This window comes from Haliotis rufescens, unplaced genomic scaffold, assembly GCF_023055435.1.
Source record: "Haliotis rufescens isolate VD_foot unplaced genomic scaffold, xgHalRufe1.0.p SCAF_7, whole genome shotgun sequence".
NCBI lineage: Eukaryota > Metazoa > Mollusca > Gastropoda > Lepetellida > Haliotidae > Haliotis > Haliotis rufescens.
The window spans coordinates 33,646,780-33,665,704 of NW_025964361.1; the positions used below are offsets into that span (position 1 = coordinate 33,646,780).

General features: G+C 39.9%; 1 protein-coding gene across 1 annotated transcript; it reads right to left on the reverse strand.

Moving 5' to 3' along the window:
• Positions 1-3,874: 3,874 nt before the first annotated feature.
• Positions 3,875-18,629, reverse strand: LOC124145983. Its single transcript, XM_046515988.2, has 8 exons — positions 18,576-18,629; positions 16,408-16,468; positions 12,760-12,948; positions 11,213-11,356; positions 9,219-9,332; positions 7,191-7,376; positions 5,139-5,282; positions 3,875-4,488 (listed from the first exon to the last, which is right to left on the reverse strand). The coding sequence occupies exons 2-8, from the start codon at positions 16,463-16,465 to the stop codon at positions 3,926-3,928; spliced, it is 1,398 nt and encodes a 465-aa protein (XP_046371944.1). The 5' UTR covers positions 16,466-16,468; positions 18,576-18,629; the 3' UTR covers positions 3,875-3,925.
• Positions 18,630-18,925: the final 296 nt, after the last annotated feature.

An 18,925-nucleotide genomic window follows, 5' to 3' on the forward strand; every position in this document is an offset into this window, starting at 1 on the left:
AAACTTTACGATACTACTAGATTCATAAGAATCTAAATCGACATATATTTTAAAGAAATTGTGTTTGGTAAGCTAAGTTTGGTTGATGTATTGCATGAAATACATGAATGCGATATCAAAATATCAACGGCCGATGTGGTCAGCATACTGCATACTGTTTCGGTAATATTTATACAAGCTTCTGTACCCCATACTGTTTCAGTATTGGCTAAAATACTTTTTCAACTCATTATGAAATAGGTAACTTTATCCTATGTAACTTCTTCTCGATGACTTACATTGGTAAACAATCCAGTTTGTTTTCAATGTTATCAGTTCATATGAATATAAGTCCTTCAAAGTGACAATACCGGAAGAAAAGTCATGCCGCTTAACATTAGGTAGATGGTCCAATCGTATCAGGCGTCGTACAGAGTTACGTCCCATAGGCGTACGAGAATCTTTGATCATGGGTTCAAATCCCTGATTCGACCTGATTAAAAGTATTGGCTTACAGGTTCTACTCCACCAAATCAGAACCAGTTTGTAAACTGCGGTTTTCGTAGGGAGCCTTCAGTGCAGATCGAGAGATATCTGCAGGCTGTGATTGGAGGATATTCTGTAAGATTTTTTTTGTCTTTCAAATGTACATCAATCCAGTTATGAAAACTGACCATGTTTTTCTATATTTAGTACTGTCTTTTTCAAACTGATGACTTATGCTGAATGTGACCACAGCTATTTTCAAGTAGGTGACATTTGGTGCGAAACTGGGGGTGGTGTGTTTAGCTTCCGGTACTCGGAAAAGGAGCTGAATAAGCTAGTCATTTTTATTGTTTTTATTGCTGCTTTGAGGCCAAACTGTGCACACACGTACAGGTAATAGCTGTTGAATGCTTAGTTATTTAAACAAAAATTATAACGTTACTATAGAAGTCTATGGGAAAACATTTGGTTGTGTGTAACCTTCAGCGCCAAACCCGTGCTCATGGGTTTACTCAGTGTGGCAAACCTCTATGACCTGCTTCACTTCGGGCTTTTCTTTCACATATACTTGTAGCTGACACGCCTAGATATAACTGAAATACTGATTAAAGCGGCTTAATCCAAACTCACCTGCTCCATTAACTATAGTGAGATTGGAAAGGATAACGTGACGCGAGAATGTATTTGAAACAAGGTTTACCAGAAATACATGACTTACGTGAAGAGGATGGTTCATTACATTGTTTCTTGTACTTAAATTCAAAACGTGTATGTTACTTTGTAGGACACATAGTCGCTTTCAGCGTTCTGTAAACGTTTCAGTTTGATTCTTAAATACGTTTGTCCGATTCCTGTTTCAAATCCTCAACTGGAACTGCAAATCTAATTTTCCTGAACAGTGGGTCTCTAGAAAAGTATTTTCCTATATTTCCGAGCTTGTATTATTTGGAACATACGTAACCATCTACGTCATTTGAATGTTCGCTGATGTATTTTCATGGACAAGATTTCTTGGTGTAGTAGAACTGTAGACAAATCAGAATATATTTGCACTTGTCAAATCTGTGATTTATGTATTGTATATATATGTAGCTTCTCAGATAAAAAATGGAAATTGGATTAAACTTCACTACTTGTTCCTATCCAGCATGTCTATATGGCACCAGAATACATAGTTTTGATGCAAAGAGTTGTGAGAGTTTAAGGATGTACACTTCATCAATGTTTTACAAAAGGTATTTCTGTATTAATAAAGAGGTTTCTACCTTCATGCCTTGGCCATGGGAGTTAATTCATATTTCATAAAAGAAGGGGGTCAAGGGTCAATTCTATAAATGATTGAGGCTGCATAGATCATATCACCCTAAAATAAATTTTTCGACTAAAAAAATTGAACAAATCTTTAAACCTCAAAACCAGTTACAATACATATTTAAAATTGAGTAGTGGTCTGTTGTTTGCCTTACTTTGCTGACATCATCAGAACATAGCAGAGTCTGCTACATTCATGGAATATGGTTTTGACACTCATGACATGATGCGATTGATATTGTTTGGGATTGCTCGAACTTACACCATCCATTGTTTATATAATTAAACACTCAAATGGCTGTCAGCATTTGGTAAATCATCAAGGGGGGGGGGGGGGCAATACTTTTAATCAGGCCGAATCTGGGATTTGAACCCATGATCAAAGATTCTGGTACGCCCATGGGACGTAACTCTGTACGACGCCTGATACGATTGGACCACTGATAACATTGAAAACAAACTGGATTGTTTACCAATGTAAGTCATCGAGAAGAATTTACATGGGATAAAGTTACCTATTTCAAAACGAGTTGAACAAGTATTTTAGCCAATACTGGAACAGTATAGGGTACTGAAAGTCGACAATATGGCCAAAAATTAATAACTGCTACTTAATTTAAATTACCATATTATTTGTCTTGAGGTCGTTTTAAAAAACGTTTAACAGTACAGAGATTTCCGTTACATCACAGTGCGACAGCTCAATGCAGGAGGAAAGTAAACCGTTACGCAATTCACAGAAATTTATGACCTTAGTGCAACTTTTGACGTGGGAACATCATAATCGAACAAAGATACTTCATTTCTTTTAAAAATACATGAGCGGCGGTCGGGTAGCCTAGTGGTTAAAGCGTTCGCTCGTCACGCCGAAAACCCGGGTTCGATTCCTGACATGGGTACAATGTGTGAAGCCCATTTCTGGTGTCCCCCGCCGTGATATTGCTGGAATATAGCTAAAAGCGGCGTAAAACCATACTCACTCACTGTTACCCGAAACGAATATGTCACAACGATGAAGTCTTTCTGATTGCAGATCCGTGTAGTAACACAACGATGTTACCCTCTATCGATAAACGTCAAGCTGAGGACAGCAAAGCCTCTATAAACGACAAGACGCTTCAAGCAGGCTGGTATGCTGTTCCCAGAGGGATGAAGCCTTTGGACCAACGACCTAAAGGACAGACCGCTTGTTCATCATGGTATCCCATTTATGCTATAGGTGGGGGCCGTGCTTTTGCGTCTTATCTCATAAACCATTTCAAGTTTATGTAATTTGATATCGTGTCACATGATCTTCTGGTCCACCACTTGATTGGCTGGTTTGTTTTGGCCGCCGTCGCAGCGCAGGAGTACTGCTGTGCGGTGTCGGGCAACAAACACCTACATGTACCTTCTTATGCAAATTGTGGGAGTGGCGTATACTAAAGACGGGGTAGGACATTCCTAACTTTTCTTTCTTGCGTGAATCGATGCGTATGATGTCAATCACTCGATTATCTGGCCAGACTCGATTATTTTACTGACCGCGGTCATATAGCTGTAATATTGCTGAGTGTGGCGTTAAACAACAAACAAACAAACAACATGCCTTAGAAAGTAAACTGAGTTGCAAAAGAAAGTATACCGAGTTTTTTTTTATGTAATTGAAAACTGATAAAAACTTGCTATATTTGACTGTGTCTTTTTAACCATCAGTCATTTCCGCAAAAGTCTGTAAAAAGTAATCTGTTGCTGGGTTACATCACAGTGCGACAGCTCAATGCAGGAGGAAAGCAAACCGTTACGCAATTCAGAGAAATGTATGACCTTAGAGCAACTTTTGACGTGGGAACATCATAATCGAACACAGGTACTTCATTTCTTTTAAAAATACATGAGGGGCGGTCGGGTAGCCCAGTGGTTAAAGCGTTTGCTCGTCACGCCGAAGAACCGGGTTCGATTCCCGACATGGGTACAATGTGTGAAGCCCATTTCGGGTGTCCCCCGCCGTGATATTGCTGGAATATAGCTAAAAGCGGCGTAAAACCACTAACTCACTTACTTAATTAAAAACACAGGAAAGGAAAAATAGGTCTTATAAATACAAAACTTCTAAAAACTATTTTGACTTTGCATGTTTATTTCTTTGACACAGCTACAGGTAGTTGATTTAAGCAGGAACAGTACTGTTGCAGTAGGGGTCAAAAACCGCAGTAGAGATCGAACTCAGGGCACCACCCACGTCAAATATGTGATCCTTTGAAGACGCGATCTTCGCGATACCAGCCTTATCCACGCTCGACGTCACTGTGACGACGAACACCTCCGCCTTTGCGTGCAGCGCCTGTATGCTCACGACAGCATCATCTTTGTATTTGCCGTCGGTGATGATTAGAACCACGTTCCTCGCATCTGGACGATCCCCCCTAGACTCAGTGTAGATGTTCGCGTTGGCCAGTTTGATGGCGGGATCTAGGTATGTCCCCCCACCCGTACCCCACTGAGAACTTAGAGCTGAGAGAACATTTGTTTTGTTGTCATATGTATTCAAATTGAAGCCAACGCGTGCCTTTGAAGAGAAAGTAATAAAAGCGACGTTGCTTTCCTCCTTGCTGATACTAGAGCCATTGACAAAATTCATGACGAATTCATGTGCCTTATCATTATCATGTTTCTCAACGGAAGAAGAGACATCCTCGATGATGAGAAGATCAACAGGGCCTGGGTTGCATTCTGCAACAAAGAATATACGTATTTGTGTTCATTTTGTTCTGCTTTCTAATTAAAGATTATCCAGGTATTACAGCTCTATTGTATGATGATAAATACTCTGGACCCATTCAAAACCAAAGGACTCGTGAAGATCCGGGGTAGAATAGGTCTCCAGCTACCCATGCTTGCCGTAAAAGGCGACAATGCTTGTCGTAAGAGACGACTAACGGGATCGGGTGGTCAGGCTCGCTGACATGGTTTGATGCATGTCATCGTATATTCCCGCTATTTGACGGCGGTCTGTAAATAATCGAGCCTGGACCAGACAATCCAGTGATTGACATCATGAGCATCGATATACGCAATATGGATACGACGACATGCATCAACCAAGCCAGCGAGCCTGACCACCCGATCCCGTTAGTCGCCTTTTACGACAAGTATGGGTTGCTGAAGATCATTTATAACCCGGAATCTTCACAGGACTGACGTTATCAAGTAAGACAGTAAGAGAGTGAATGAATGCGTTTAGAGCCGTTTTCAATATTATTTCAGTGAGATCAGGAAGCGTCACTTTCACTGAAAGAAAACCTTAAAGTGATGCAGGTCAGGCCATCGTTGACCACAAAAGTGATCCTCGTTATAATTAATGAAACTTGTATAAGTATTACCGAAACAGTATGCTGACCACGTCGCCCGTTTGAAAATTCCGTACACCTCCCTGTCTTCACATTTTGTTACCATGGTGACGAAGGGACCAGCACATGCTGTATATGGCGTACCAGTGCACATGGCGACCTGGTCACCTTTCCTCCCTGCAAATCATAAAACATAATTTGAGAAAAACACACATTGCTCAAGAAGGTATGAACCGATTAATTCAATAGCTATAGTTGAACCCGGAGACGATTTCGTCTTCAAGAACCCATGCTTGCCGGAAAAGGCGACTGTGCTTGTCGTAAGAGGGACTAAAGGGATCGGGTGGTCAGGCTCGCTGATTTGGTTGATGGATGTCATCGTATCCCAATTGCGTGGATAGAGGCTCATGATGTCAATCACTGGATTGTCTGGTCCAGACTCGATTATTTACACACTGGCATCAAATAGCTGATAAATTGCTGAGTGTGGTGTTAAACAACAAACAAACTATAGTTGACTTGCAAAGTCCATATAAATGTGATTGTAAACACGCCTACAGTGTATATGTCTTTCAGTCATTCCTTCACAAAAGCCCGTGAAGATCCGGGGTAGAATAGGTCTTCAGCAACCCATGCTTGCCGTAAAAGGCAACAGGTGCTCGCTTTTAATCAATTAATAATTAATGTCCTTTTGTGTGTCATAAGATTGGTTGGTTGGTTTCATTGTTATTTCACGCCGCACTCAGCAATATTCCATCTATATGGACCCGTGAAGATCCGGGGTAGAACAGGTCTTCATTAACCCATGCTTGCCGTAAAAGGCGACTTTGATTGTCGTGAAAGGCGACTAACGGGATCGGGTGGTCAGGCTCGCTGACTTGGTTGATGCATGTCATCAACCCCAATGGCGTGGATCGATGCTGATGATGTCAATCACTGGATTGTCTGGTCCAGACTCGACTATTTACAGACCGCCGTCATATATAGCTGGAATATTGCTGAGTGCGGCGTAAAACAACAAACCAACCAACCAAAATCCAGCTATATGACGGCGGTAAATGTAAATAATCGAGTCTCTCGACCTCGATCCCCGCAATTGGGATCAATGACATGCATCAACCAAGTCAGCGAGCCTGACCACCCGATCCCGTGTCATAGGAGATTTATGTTGGTTTTGGTTTGGTTTGGTTTGGTTTGGTTTGTTGTTTAACGCCGCACTCAGCAATATTCCAGCTATATGACGGCGGTCTGTAAATAATCGAGTCTGGACCTGACAATCCAGTGATTTACATCATGAACATCGATCCACGCAATTGGGATCGATGACATGCATCAACCAAGTCAGCGAGCCTGACCACCCGATCCCGTTAGTCGCCTTTTACAAGCATAGTCGCCTTTTACTGCAAGCATGGGTTGCTGAAGACCTATTCTAGCCCGGTGTCTTCACGGGCCGATTTATGTTGGACATCTTATGTTTTTATATAAGTTTGCTTTTTTCCGGCACAAATTTACATTTAAAAAAGGGCTAACTTAATTTCTTACCCCAATCTTTTTTGTACGAATTTATTTTTACACAAAATTGCCCAGCAACAGATTACTTTTTACAGACTTTTGCAGAAATGACTGATGGTTAAAAAGACACAGTCAAATACAGCAAGTTTTTATCAGTTTTCAATTCGGTATACTTTCTTTTGCAACTCAGTTTACTTTCTAAGGCATGTTGTTTGTTTGTTTGTTGTTTAACGCCACACTCAGCAATATTACAGCTATATGACCGCGGTCAGTAAAATAATCGAGTCTGGGCCAGATAATCGAGTGATTGACATCGTGCGCATCGATTCACGCAAGAAAGAAAAGTTAGGAATGTCCTACCCTGTCTTTAGCATACGCCACTCCCACAATTTGCATAAGAAGGTACATGTAGGTGTTTGTTGCCCGACACCGCACAGCAGTACTCCTGCGCTGCGACGGGGGCCAAAACAAACCAGCCAATCAAGTGGTGGACCAGAAGATCATGTGACACGATATCACATTACATAAACTTGAAATGGTTTATGAGATAAGACGCAAAAGCACGGCCCCCACCTATAGCATAAATGGGATACCATGATGAACAACCGGACCGTCCTTTAGGTCGTTGGTCCAAAAGCTTCATCCCTCTGGGAACAGCATACCAGCCTGCTTGAAGCGTCTGGTCGTTTAAAGAGACTTTGTTGTCCTCAGCTTGACGTTTATCGATAGAGGGTAACATCGTTGTGTTACTACACGGATCTGCAAATAGAAAGACTTCATCGTTGTGACATATTCGTTTCGGGTAACAGTGAGTGAGTATGGTTTTACGCCGCTTTTAGCTATATTCCAGCAATATCACGGCGGGGGACACCAGAAATGGGCTTCACACATTGTACCCATGTGGGGAATAGAACCCGGGTCTGCGGCGTGACGAGCGAACCCTTAAGTTATGTAACTGTGCGCATTAATACGCCTACATAAATTTTCGAGGCATGTGCACTAGTATTTGGAACGTCATACTATGTGCTCCCTGGATTGGTAATCAAATATCCCGTCATCCTTCATGCCCACTTGTAGCTCAGTACGAAAAAATCATCTACAGCTCATTTGCCTTAAAATATATCGACATATTGCTTGATTCACACAATGAAAATGTATGTTTGTTTTTTTATCAATCAAGTGTTTATTCTCCTAAATCCGTGTGATCTAATTAACCAGATCAGCCCTTTGTATGATAAGGTCGGGATCGTTCAATGGACTCTTTATGGTTATAGAAAGGGTTTTAAAGCCTTTATTTATTCTAAACATAAACAAATATCACTGCATCTGATTCCTGGGTCCACAAAGTGAATCACTCTCATATTCAACATGACTTCTTCCAATACAGAAAGTGTGTTAATAAACTTTGACTGAGACGTATTGCAAAACCAAAACAAAATATAATATTATTCTTGTGTTTGATTTATATACTCAACAAAAAAAGTTCCTCTGACACCAATATTTTAGTGTATTTTTCAAACAAGTAAAGTTTGTTTTTCAATATTGTAGTACATGTGTGGAATCAAGTCATGATCATAAAAACGCAACTGCTACAGAAAAGCATGCATTCGATGCAAGCCCCATGCATTTCACTACCCAAGAATGGGTATAAGAACATGTGCGTCAAAGGGATTCCATATGCATTGTTTAGCATCGTGCTGACAACAACAACTCAGAAAAACAACAAAATTACGCAATTATTCAACATTACGAAATGCCACGCCTGTCCGAAAATGAGCGTCTGCGACCCATTGGTATGCTTGAAGCAGGATCGAGTCAATCGACAAGACAACTTGATTCGAACAACACACCTAGGAAATCGATTCCAGCCAGCAACAGTGACTGCAAGAAGTTCCTGGCCTTACACGAATATCTTCACAAACCGTACGTCGTCGCCTCAGATGTGCAGGGATTGTCGCCAGAAGACCCGCCAGACGTCCCATTTTGACAGGAAACCACCGTCAAGCACAGTGGTGCAGACGGCGTCTACGCTGGACGGGCATGCAGTGGGGACTAGTTCTATTCACTGACGAGTCTCGTTTTCACCTCAGCCACAGCGATGAAGGGTACCGACGTCGTGGTGAACGTTACGTGAATGTCATCCCCTGGCCGGCTCGCTCCCCTGATCTCTCACCAATCGAGCACATGTGGGATGAGATGGATCGGCGCTTCGACGTCAACCACGTGTTCCACAGACACTCCAGGAAATTCGAAACATGCTCCAGCAGATATGGACAGATGTCCCACAGGACTGCGTGCGACGCCTGGTCCATTCCATGAGACTAAGATGTGTTGCTTGCATCGCAACCAGAGGTGGACTATTGATTTGTAAATTGACATTTTGGCATGTTCATGTTTTTTTATGAAATCACGCATTTTCTGAAGTCAGTTTGGCAAATTAAACCATTTGAACACTTACAGGGGTCTTTTATCTGTTGCAAACAGAAATTGTTTCAGATTTGGTAAAAAACTTAACTTTGCATTAAATCTTATTCAATGTCACAGGAAATTTTGTTCAGTATAGTTGAATTGTTTGAGTTTTTATGCAGAAAACACACCCACCTCCTTGACAGGTGGGTCCTGAAAACCCGTCCGGACAGCTGCAAGAAAAACCTTCCAGCGTACTTGTGCAGTTGCCTCCATTCTGACACGGTTCATCCTTACAAGCATTGGGTTCTAGAATGTTTTGGAATAAGAAGGTGGGTGTAGGTTATTGGAGGCGAGGTTAAATAGGGTTTGAAGTCGCGTTCTCGCGAAAGAGAGAGAGAGAGAGAGAGAAGAGAGAGAGAGAGAGAGAGAGAGAGAGAGAGAGAGAGAGAGAGAGAGAGAGAGAGCGAGCATGTACAAAAGTCCATACGTACTCTCAATGAGATACCATGCCGCAGGTTTGCATGAATACCCAACTCTGGCACATTAAGCTGATTCCGAGCAGCCCAGTCCTTATCCCCATAATGCCGAACGCGAGCCTCTTTGGAACACATATTTCATTTAAGATTAAAGCGGGGACATTCGAGAGGATAAATTCTTATTCATTTGAATTTCATATATATATATATATATATATATATATATATATATATATATATATATATATATATATATATATTTATCATATAATGGGTGGGTTTCTCGGCAGGATAAAGCCAACGGATAAAAACGATATCCGTTGGGGTCATATGCGGATAGAGATGCAAATATCAAAGGTCAAGTAGGGACTACTTTCACTGTTTATAAACAAACATGGCGTCACCCTCGTCATTCGGCGATCTAGTCAGAATTAAACATGGGGAATCTGGATAAACTACAGGGATAATTGCTATCAGTATCAAAAGTACAGTCTAATACACTGAAAATCAGTGTCTAACTGTGATGTAGCTAAGGCATTTTATAAGTTTTGGCAACCTTGGAGATGTAGATTTCGAAACAATTTTGCGAGGGCACCTGGCCCAGCCAAGCGGGATCAGTAGCCATACCTGTGCTTGTAGACCTCTGCGGCTTGAAACCTTCTCCACAAATTACATCGTTCGATTTGGCCGAAATATGTTTGAATTGTTACCTTGTTTCGTTTTGTCGCTGTGTGTACTGACTACACTTCTTAACGTTATGACAGGACAGCCCGAATGTCAACAACGTCTGACCGTTGCCGAGACGTCTCATAGACTATAGGGTTAGAGTAGCTTCCCTTTGACAAAGGGCAGTTACTCGAGCGGACAGACCGAAAACATTTCAGGAAAACTCGCAATGTTTCGGTAATGTTTGTGAGAAAGGGAAAGCGATTTTGAAGCACAGAATTAAAGAATGACATTATATGATAAAGAGGTTATCACGCGAGTGTGTTTGGGGATGGTAAATATCCTGCATTAGGAATAAACATTGTATTTAGCGAGCCAAGGCTCGCTAAATACAATGTTTATTCCTAATGCAGGATATTTACCATCCCCAAACACACTCGCGTGATAACCTCTTTATCATATAATGTCATTCTTTAATTCTGTGCTTCAAAATCGCTTTCCCTTTCTCACAAACATTACCGAAACATTGCGAGTTTTCCTGAAATGTTTTCGGTCTGTCCGCTCGAGTAACTGCCCTGTAAAAGTTGCCGTTTCCCCATGCATCTAAATGTTCACTGAGTGGAATCGCGCGGTTGTGTGGCTGCTTTATTTGTCAACGATGAAGATTCATTCTTCTTTTTAATTTAAGGTTCTGTCTTTCCGATATACATTTCATTGCATCCACTACAAACAATCAAGTAAATAACATTTCTAGTATCACAAATCATATTTTGTTTTACAGTAAATTTACTGTCCTTTGTAATTTGGACTGAACAACCTTGAATTATATTGCTGCAAGTTAGGCAACGTTTGTCACCGCACTTAGAAACCTGTGGAGTGATGACAACAGAATCAAATTTAGAACTTGTCAAAATCTTTCTAAGATTTTATTGGTTGTCTTTGGCTGTTTATAATTTTGTATTTGCTCAATATCTTCTACATTTTATATATAAATTTATATATATATTTATATATATAAATGCCGGATTAGGGAATCATACTTACGAAAACAAAATACGCTCCCAACAACATCGGTGCTTAGTCTGTACACTTCACTGGTCTGGCATTGCTTTGACACTATCTCCATTTCTTTGAAACAGGTGCTTGTCTCGTTTTGAATGCATACCACGGAAACACCATCGCCTCTTTCTAGAAAATAACACGGGTCATATGTACTCATTAGACATCAGATATTTATAGAGGAACAATCATGCTGTCAGTTCACATGATGAATTCCGTCAGGTGTTAATTAAAATGTATATGGGAAAAACGTGTTAATATTAAGTTGTCAATGAGAAAAATACATATTTCCCCTTAATGGCAAATTCGACGTGATGACTATCCTCTTCGGCGGTATGCTTGTGGTAAGAGGCGATTAACAGGATCGGGGGGTCAGGCTCGATGACTTGGTAGAAGAATGTCATCGATCCCAATTGCGTGGATCGATGCTCATGACATCAATCACTGGATTGTCTGGTCCAGACTCGATTATTTACAGACCGCCGTCATATAGCTGGAATAGTGCTGAGTGCGGCGTAAAACAACAAGCCAACCTCTTCGGCGGGGCCACGGGTGGTAATTCACTGCATAGTGATGAGTGTCTTAAGCGGTTCCAGTTCGACAAAACATGTCGTAAGTACGTGTATATGGTAAAATATTGGAGTAACGATCGTCTTAGCGCTACGGTTGTCGTAAGTACGCGTGTATGTTAAATTATTGGAGTAACGTGTACGTGTATATGGTAAAATATAGGAGTTACCATTATCTTAGCGCTACGTTTGTCGTAAGTACGTGTGTATGTTAACATATTGGAGTAATGTGTTCGTGTGTATGGTGAAATATTGGAGTTACCCTCATCTTAGCGCTATGTTTGTCGTAAGTACGTGTGTATGTTAAAATATTGGAGTTATGATCGTCTAAATGCTACGGTTGTCGTAAGTACATGTATTTGATTTGGTACATGGCTCAGTGAAACGGACCAATCAGAATGCGAGTTACAAACCAGCCTAAACGTTTGGTTGGAGAAAATTGGCATTACGTGAATGAATAATGCTTACATGGATGTGTAATGCTTACTTCGAGTAGTTCCTGCTGGGTGACCCCGTTTGCATTTTTATCAGATCGTGATACCAAGTTTTTCGTATTGGTTTATCTCATCTATTTCACTACCCATTAAAAAGACATTGCATGAGATACATTATCGTGTTTACAAGCAACAAATTCCAGAATGTGCCACAAATGTAGACAAGCAAATAAGTTCAACATAACTTATGATATATTTTTTCCCACGATTCGCTGTGCAGAGTTGCGTCCCTTGGGCACGCCAGAAACCTATGATTGTGGGTTCGAATCCCGGTTCGACCTGATTATGTTTCTAGGTTTGTCAGCACCATACCCGTGGTAATTTATATACGTCTGAGACCTGCATCACTTGGGGCTTTCCTCCCACATTAAGCTGACACGCCGTGATATAACTGGAATACTGTTAAAAGAGGCGTTAAACCCAACTCACTCACTCACTATTTGAAGGTATGAGTCCGAGCTGAAGTTACCTTTTCTCCAGATTGGATATTTTCCGCCACAATAACCTACACCAGGCGCATATTCCAATAGAGACCCTTGATCATTTGCACTGAAGGCTTTCGGCTCTAGTGTTGAATCGTCCATTGAACCTTCACCTTTGATAAACGGCCATCGTTTTTGAAGGTGGTTCACTGTGGCCATCCTCTCTCTGCAAATGTCTAGTAAATGAAACATGTTAAACATAGAGTCTTTTCTTGACAAATAACACGTTTATTTCAACTCATGACAAAAGAATGGCATTTAATTCGTGGCTGTGTCACTCTTGAAAATATCCACTTTGTCAGGTCTTTCGGCGAGATTACCATTGACAAGAAAAATAAATATTCATCGATTATGTTCCATGTATTGAATTGTTCTGTGCCTTACTTGTATTTTATTGAAGGACACTGGACGCTGCCTACCGCCACAGAGTGCAACACAATGATGTTACGATGTCATACAGTCAACACCATAATGTTACGATGAATACAGTCAACAACATTGTTTTACGATGACATACAGTCAACACCATAATGTTACGATGAATACAGTCAACAACATTGTTTTACGATGACATACAGTCAACACCATAATGTTACGATGAATACAGTCAACAACATTGTTTTACGATGACATACAGTCAACACCATAATGTTACGATGAATACAGTCAACAACATTGTTTTACGATGACATACAGTCAACACCATAATGTTACGATGAATACAGTCAACAACATTGTTTTACGATGACATACAGTCAACACCATAATGTTACGATGAATACAGTCAACAACATTGTTTTACGATGACATACAGTCAACACCATTATGTTACGATGAATACAGTCAACAACATTGTTTTACGATGACATACAGTCAACACCAATCCGAGTGTATAGTGAACAAATTAACTGTCACGCTCACTTGGGCCTGACACGTCAGATTAAATCTACCCATTGGTTTCAGTCTTCAAGAAAGTGCAAGTGTAAAAGAACATTTACTGTTAATGGTATAGAAAACGCATTTTATAAACCTTTCCCTCATTTAATATGTAACTGCATGAAGCCAGATCTAAACTGAGGGTTAAAGAAAGTTTGTTTTCATAGTAATTGAAAAATAAAATTAAATAAATTTGATTTTGTCAATTTAACCATCACCCATTTGTGCAACAGTTTGTAAAATGTAATCTGTAGCTGGGTAATTTTGTGCAAAAATGAAGACTGGGCTATGAAATAAATTTGCAACCACTTGTCCCTACCATGTTTGAAAATGCTGTAAATTTGTGCAGCAATAAGACATTACCGTATTCGACATAATAAGCGCCCGACTCTAATAAGCTCCCACGGCGATATTTGCTAATATATTGGCTAGTGAACAATCCCAATTAGCACCCCTTCCACAAGACTTATTTATTCGCACTCGTGTGTTATATGCACCCTTAATTAGGGCCATTTAAATTCTGGAAAAATGTATCTGTCGTACATAAACATTTCAGGCTGTCAGCATACACCTTGAAATTTATCTTTCAACTCTTTCTTTCTGTCTTTTTTCACCAAATAATATTCTAATAAGAGCCCCCTATTTCTAAATTTGAGAGCGCCCTGGGCGCCTATTAATCGAATAAGGTAATAGATTTTCTATCATAAGATGTCAAAGATACCCATCAGGAATTGCGAAGGCTGCGAATTTTTATTTTTATGTTTATTTTTCAAAGATTTTCAATCTAATTGCATATAAATAATAAAATACGCAGAAGTCTTCTATGACCAGTTAGTTTCTTTTTCTTGGATATAATAACGCTGAATTAAAGGGAAAGAAGGTCAACACTGTAACTTTGCTTTTTTTAATACTTTAGGGTATACTTAATCAAATATGTCTGCTCATCCATTAAATTACCGTATCCACAACTTATGTCACCTGAGATGTCTTCGGTTGTTTGCTCAGGGAATTAATCCTTCGCAGCCATTTGATTTTGGAATAGGGCCCCTTTGTTTTATTACCCAAAAAGATTTTTAGTAATAAAACGCTAGTTACCGAATGTTAATTGCTATATAATATTAATTATTCACAACGTCAAGATCAAACGTCTCTTCACACATTCAACAATATATGCACCAAATAATATTCTAATAAGAGCCCCCTATTTCTAAATTTGAGAGCACCCTGGGCGCCTATTAATCAAATAAGGTAATAGATTTTCTTCGGTTGTTTGCTCAGGGAATTAATCCTTGGCAGCCATTTGATTTTGGAATAGGGCCCCTTTGTTTTATTACCCAAAAAGAATTTTAGTAATAAAACGCTAGTTACCGAATGTTAATTGCTATATAATATTAATTATTCACAACGTCAAGATCAAACGTCTCTTCACACATTCAACAATATATGCACCAAATAATATTCTAATAAGAGCCCCCTATTTCTAAATTTGAGAGCGCCCTGGGCGCCTATTAATCGAATAAGGTAATAGATTTTCTATCATAAGATGTCAAAGATACCCATCAGGAATTGCGAAGGCTGCGAATTTTTATTTTTATGTTTATTTTTCAAAGATTTTCAATCTAATTGCATATAAATAATAAAATACGCAGAAGTCTTCTATGACCAGTTAGTTTCTTTTTCTTGGATATAATAACGCTGAATTAAAGGGAAAGAAGGTCAACACTGTAACTTTGCTTTTTTTAATACTTTAGGGTAAACTTAATCAAATATGTCTGCTCATCCATTAAATTACCGTATCCACAACTTATGTCACCTGAGATGTCTTCGGTTGTTTGCTCAGGGAATTAATCCTTGGCAGCCATTTGATTTTGGAATAAAACGCTAGTTACCGAATGTTAATTGCTATATAATATAAATTATTAACAACGTCAAGATCAAACGTCTCTTCACACATTCAACAATATATACAATGTTGTTATTTTTGTTGGACTCCGGGGTAGAATAGGTCTTCAGCATCCCATACTTGCCGTAAATGGCGACAATGCTTGTCGTAAAAGGCGACTAACGGGATCGGGTGGTCAGGCTCGCTGACTTGGCTGATGTATGTCATCGATCCCAAATTGCGTGGATCGATGCTGATGATGTCAATCACTGGATTGTCTGGTCCAGACTCGATTATGTTACAGACCGCCGTCATATAGCTGGAATATTGCCGAGTGCGGCATTAAACAACAAACAAACAAACAAACAAACAAACAAACATAACGGCTGATAATCACAAGAAAGATAAGTGCGGCAAACGTATCAGCCACTGAAAACAGTTGTCACTGCTGTCCGACAGATTCAGACCACGTCCCCAAATGGGTTTGTTTTGGAAGCCGATTACGGGCCAGGTTGTTTCAGCACGTTCACTTGGACATTTAAACACTTCTACGAATATTATGATTTTTTCTCTCTCGGAAATTGACTATTAGTAATTATATTCAAGAAAATCAATATTCACCGAAAAATCTCCATATTTTATCTTCACTTTACTTGCCCTTTAAGATTTTTTCAATTGAAAATCAAACATATAACAAAACCAACTGAGAGGTATAGTTTCTTTTGCTCGTCAGTTTATATAATTAGTGTCATGCCCAAATCGTAGATTAGAGAGGGTGAATACATCTTAAATCACTAAGCCTTCCAAAATGACCTACCATTTATGGCTGACGTCAGTGGGATCAGGAACAACAGCAGTAGCGGCGTTCCCATCATGATCTGTAAGAATATATATAGCATGTATCCCCGGCCTTTCACATAATAATCATTCTCATAAACGGTGACGATGTGTGGTGATAAGTACCATATTATTTTACAAGGGGAATGAAATAAAAAAAATCAGAGCAGATACAATTAGATTCCGTCCAAATTGCTTCAAAGCCTAAGGTTTGGTTATAATCATCTACCAACATCGTCCTAATCATTTTCTTCTCCACTTTATTGGAAATACATCTACACTGTTTATGAAAACACAACTCCATTAATTATTCAATAGTGAATTTGTTTTCAGCCAGTCAGAGAAGAGCACGTGGTTTCCAGGTCCTCGGTCCGAACTCACGAAACAGTTAGAGCAGCAAATCTGTTTTCATCTTAAAGATGAACGTAAACAGAAAATAAATAGAGAAAATAATGGCAATATAATAATAATGTGAATATTTTAACCCCTCTCGTTTCTGAGCGCTTGTCATCTTCACCTAAAATGGTGTTCAGAGAGGAAACTTTTGTGTGGGTTTTCAATTGTTTCAGACCAAATTTTACGAATCGGTCCCGAGGAGGTAAAAAAATATATTAAGCAGACAACTGGGACTGGCAACGGATCAAGCATCTTCCCGAGGCAAGTGAGGTTATTGAATGCCAACCCTGTGGAAACTATACATTTTTAGTCAGTTAACTCCCTTGGCTTTGGAAGATGCGGATCGGGTTGATAATTTGGCTAAAAAGAACCAGCATGCTTCATTTTCATTTTGCGGTCAAAGGTCGCTCAGGGCTCAACTGACGTGACCTCCTTCGAAGGGCTTATCCGATTTTGACGACATAGGTATCAAATCGGAGTATGTTATAGTTCAGCAATATATGCGGATGGACGCCGATGGACAATAATACACTGTTCTATCACAGACCCGTGAAGAATCGGGTTAGAATTGGTCTTCAGCAACCCATGCTTATCTAACGGGACCGAGTGGTCAGGCTCGCTGACTTGATTGACGGATATAATCGAATCCCAATAGCGAAGATTGAAGCTCAAGATGTGAATTACTGGATTGTCTGGGCCAGACTCAGAACTACGACAAGTAGCTGGAATATTACTTATATTGTGTTAAACAACAAACAAATCAACAAAATGTTCTATCCATTTGGTTATGTGTGTCCATGAGTTTTGACAAGAGTTTGACTCCCACGTTCCTGCTATGTAATTGTCCCCTAACTTCGTTTGGCTTCCACCCGTGAAGATCCGGGGTAGAATAGTTCTTCAGCAACCCATACTTGCGGTAAAAGGCGACTATGCTTGTAAAAGGCGACTAGCGGGATCAGGTGGTCAGGCTCGCTGACTTGTATGATGCATGTCATCGATCCCAATTGCACGGATCGCTGTTCATGATATCAATCACTGGATTGTCTGATCCAGACTCGATTATTTACAGACCGCCGTCATATAGCTGGAATATTGCTGAGTGCGGCGTAAAACAACAAACCAAACCAAACCAAAATCGTTTGGCTTCCATATAGTCGAAGGAGGTATGGCATCACAAACATAAAAAGCACATGTCCTTACAGTGTTCAACATTAATTCCTCATTACTACTTTTTTTAAATGCCGAGAGATGAAACGACTGATTATTTTGTTCAAAATGTTTTAGAATATCAGATCAATTTTTTAAAACCCGTATCCCGTTCTACTGTTCTACAGGTAAACAAATGAGTGTAGAAGAGTAGAACGGGATCCGGGTTAAAAAAAATTGATCTGATATTCTAGACCATTTTGAAAAAAATAAACTGTTCCCGAAAAATTGCCCTCATGTTAAACACACGAAAATAACTCGTCCAGTGTACATGGTGGATGCTCTCGAAATATAATAGGGGCGGTCGGGTAGCCTAGTGGTTAAAGCTTTCGCTCGTCACGCCGAAGACCCAGGTTCGATTCCCGACATGGGTACAATGTGTGAAGCCCATTTCTGGTGTCCCCCGCCGTGATATTGCTGGAATATTGCTAAAAGCGGCGTAAAACCATACTCACTCACTCACTCTAAATATAATAGTGTGTGTCTCCTTTTTCCACAACTCTCGAATGGCATGGGCGTTCCCTTACCCGAACTATAATAACCTACCTTTTCTCTACCGTGCTAGAACTGCCTTCGCTGGGCGCTGGAACTGTCTTCAATGTTGAAAGTTCGGCCTTATTTGAGGCTTATTTAATTAATTAGATATGATATCGATGCAGTATCACAAGGTCAGATTTGGTTTTATATTTGCTCTACGTCGCTTGAGAAATATTAAAACACATTGATTTTTTCTTGTTTTGAAACCAATAATAGGGGAAGTTTGCTGTGTGGGCAAAATTGACCGGAGATTGGCTTACCGTTATTCGTAATTTGTGAGTCTTTCATTACATTATATTCAACAGAATGTCGCAGGGTCCCTATCGAATTTTATTTCAGTATCCCTGCTCTGTAACATT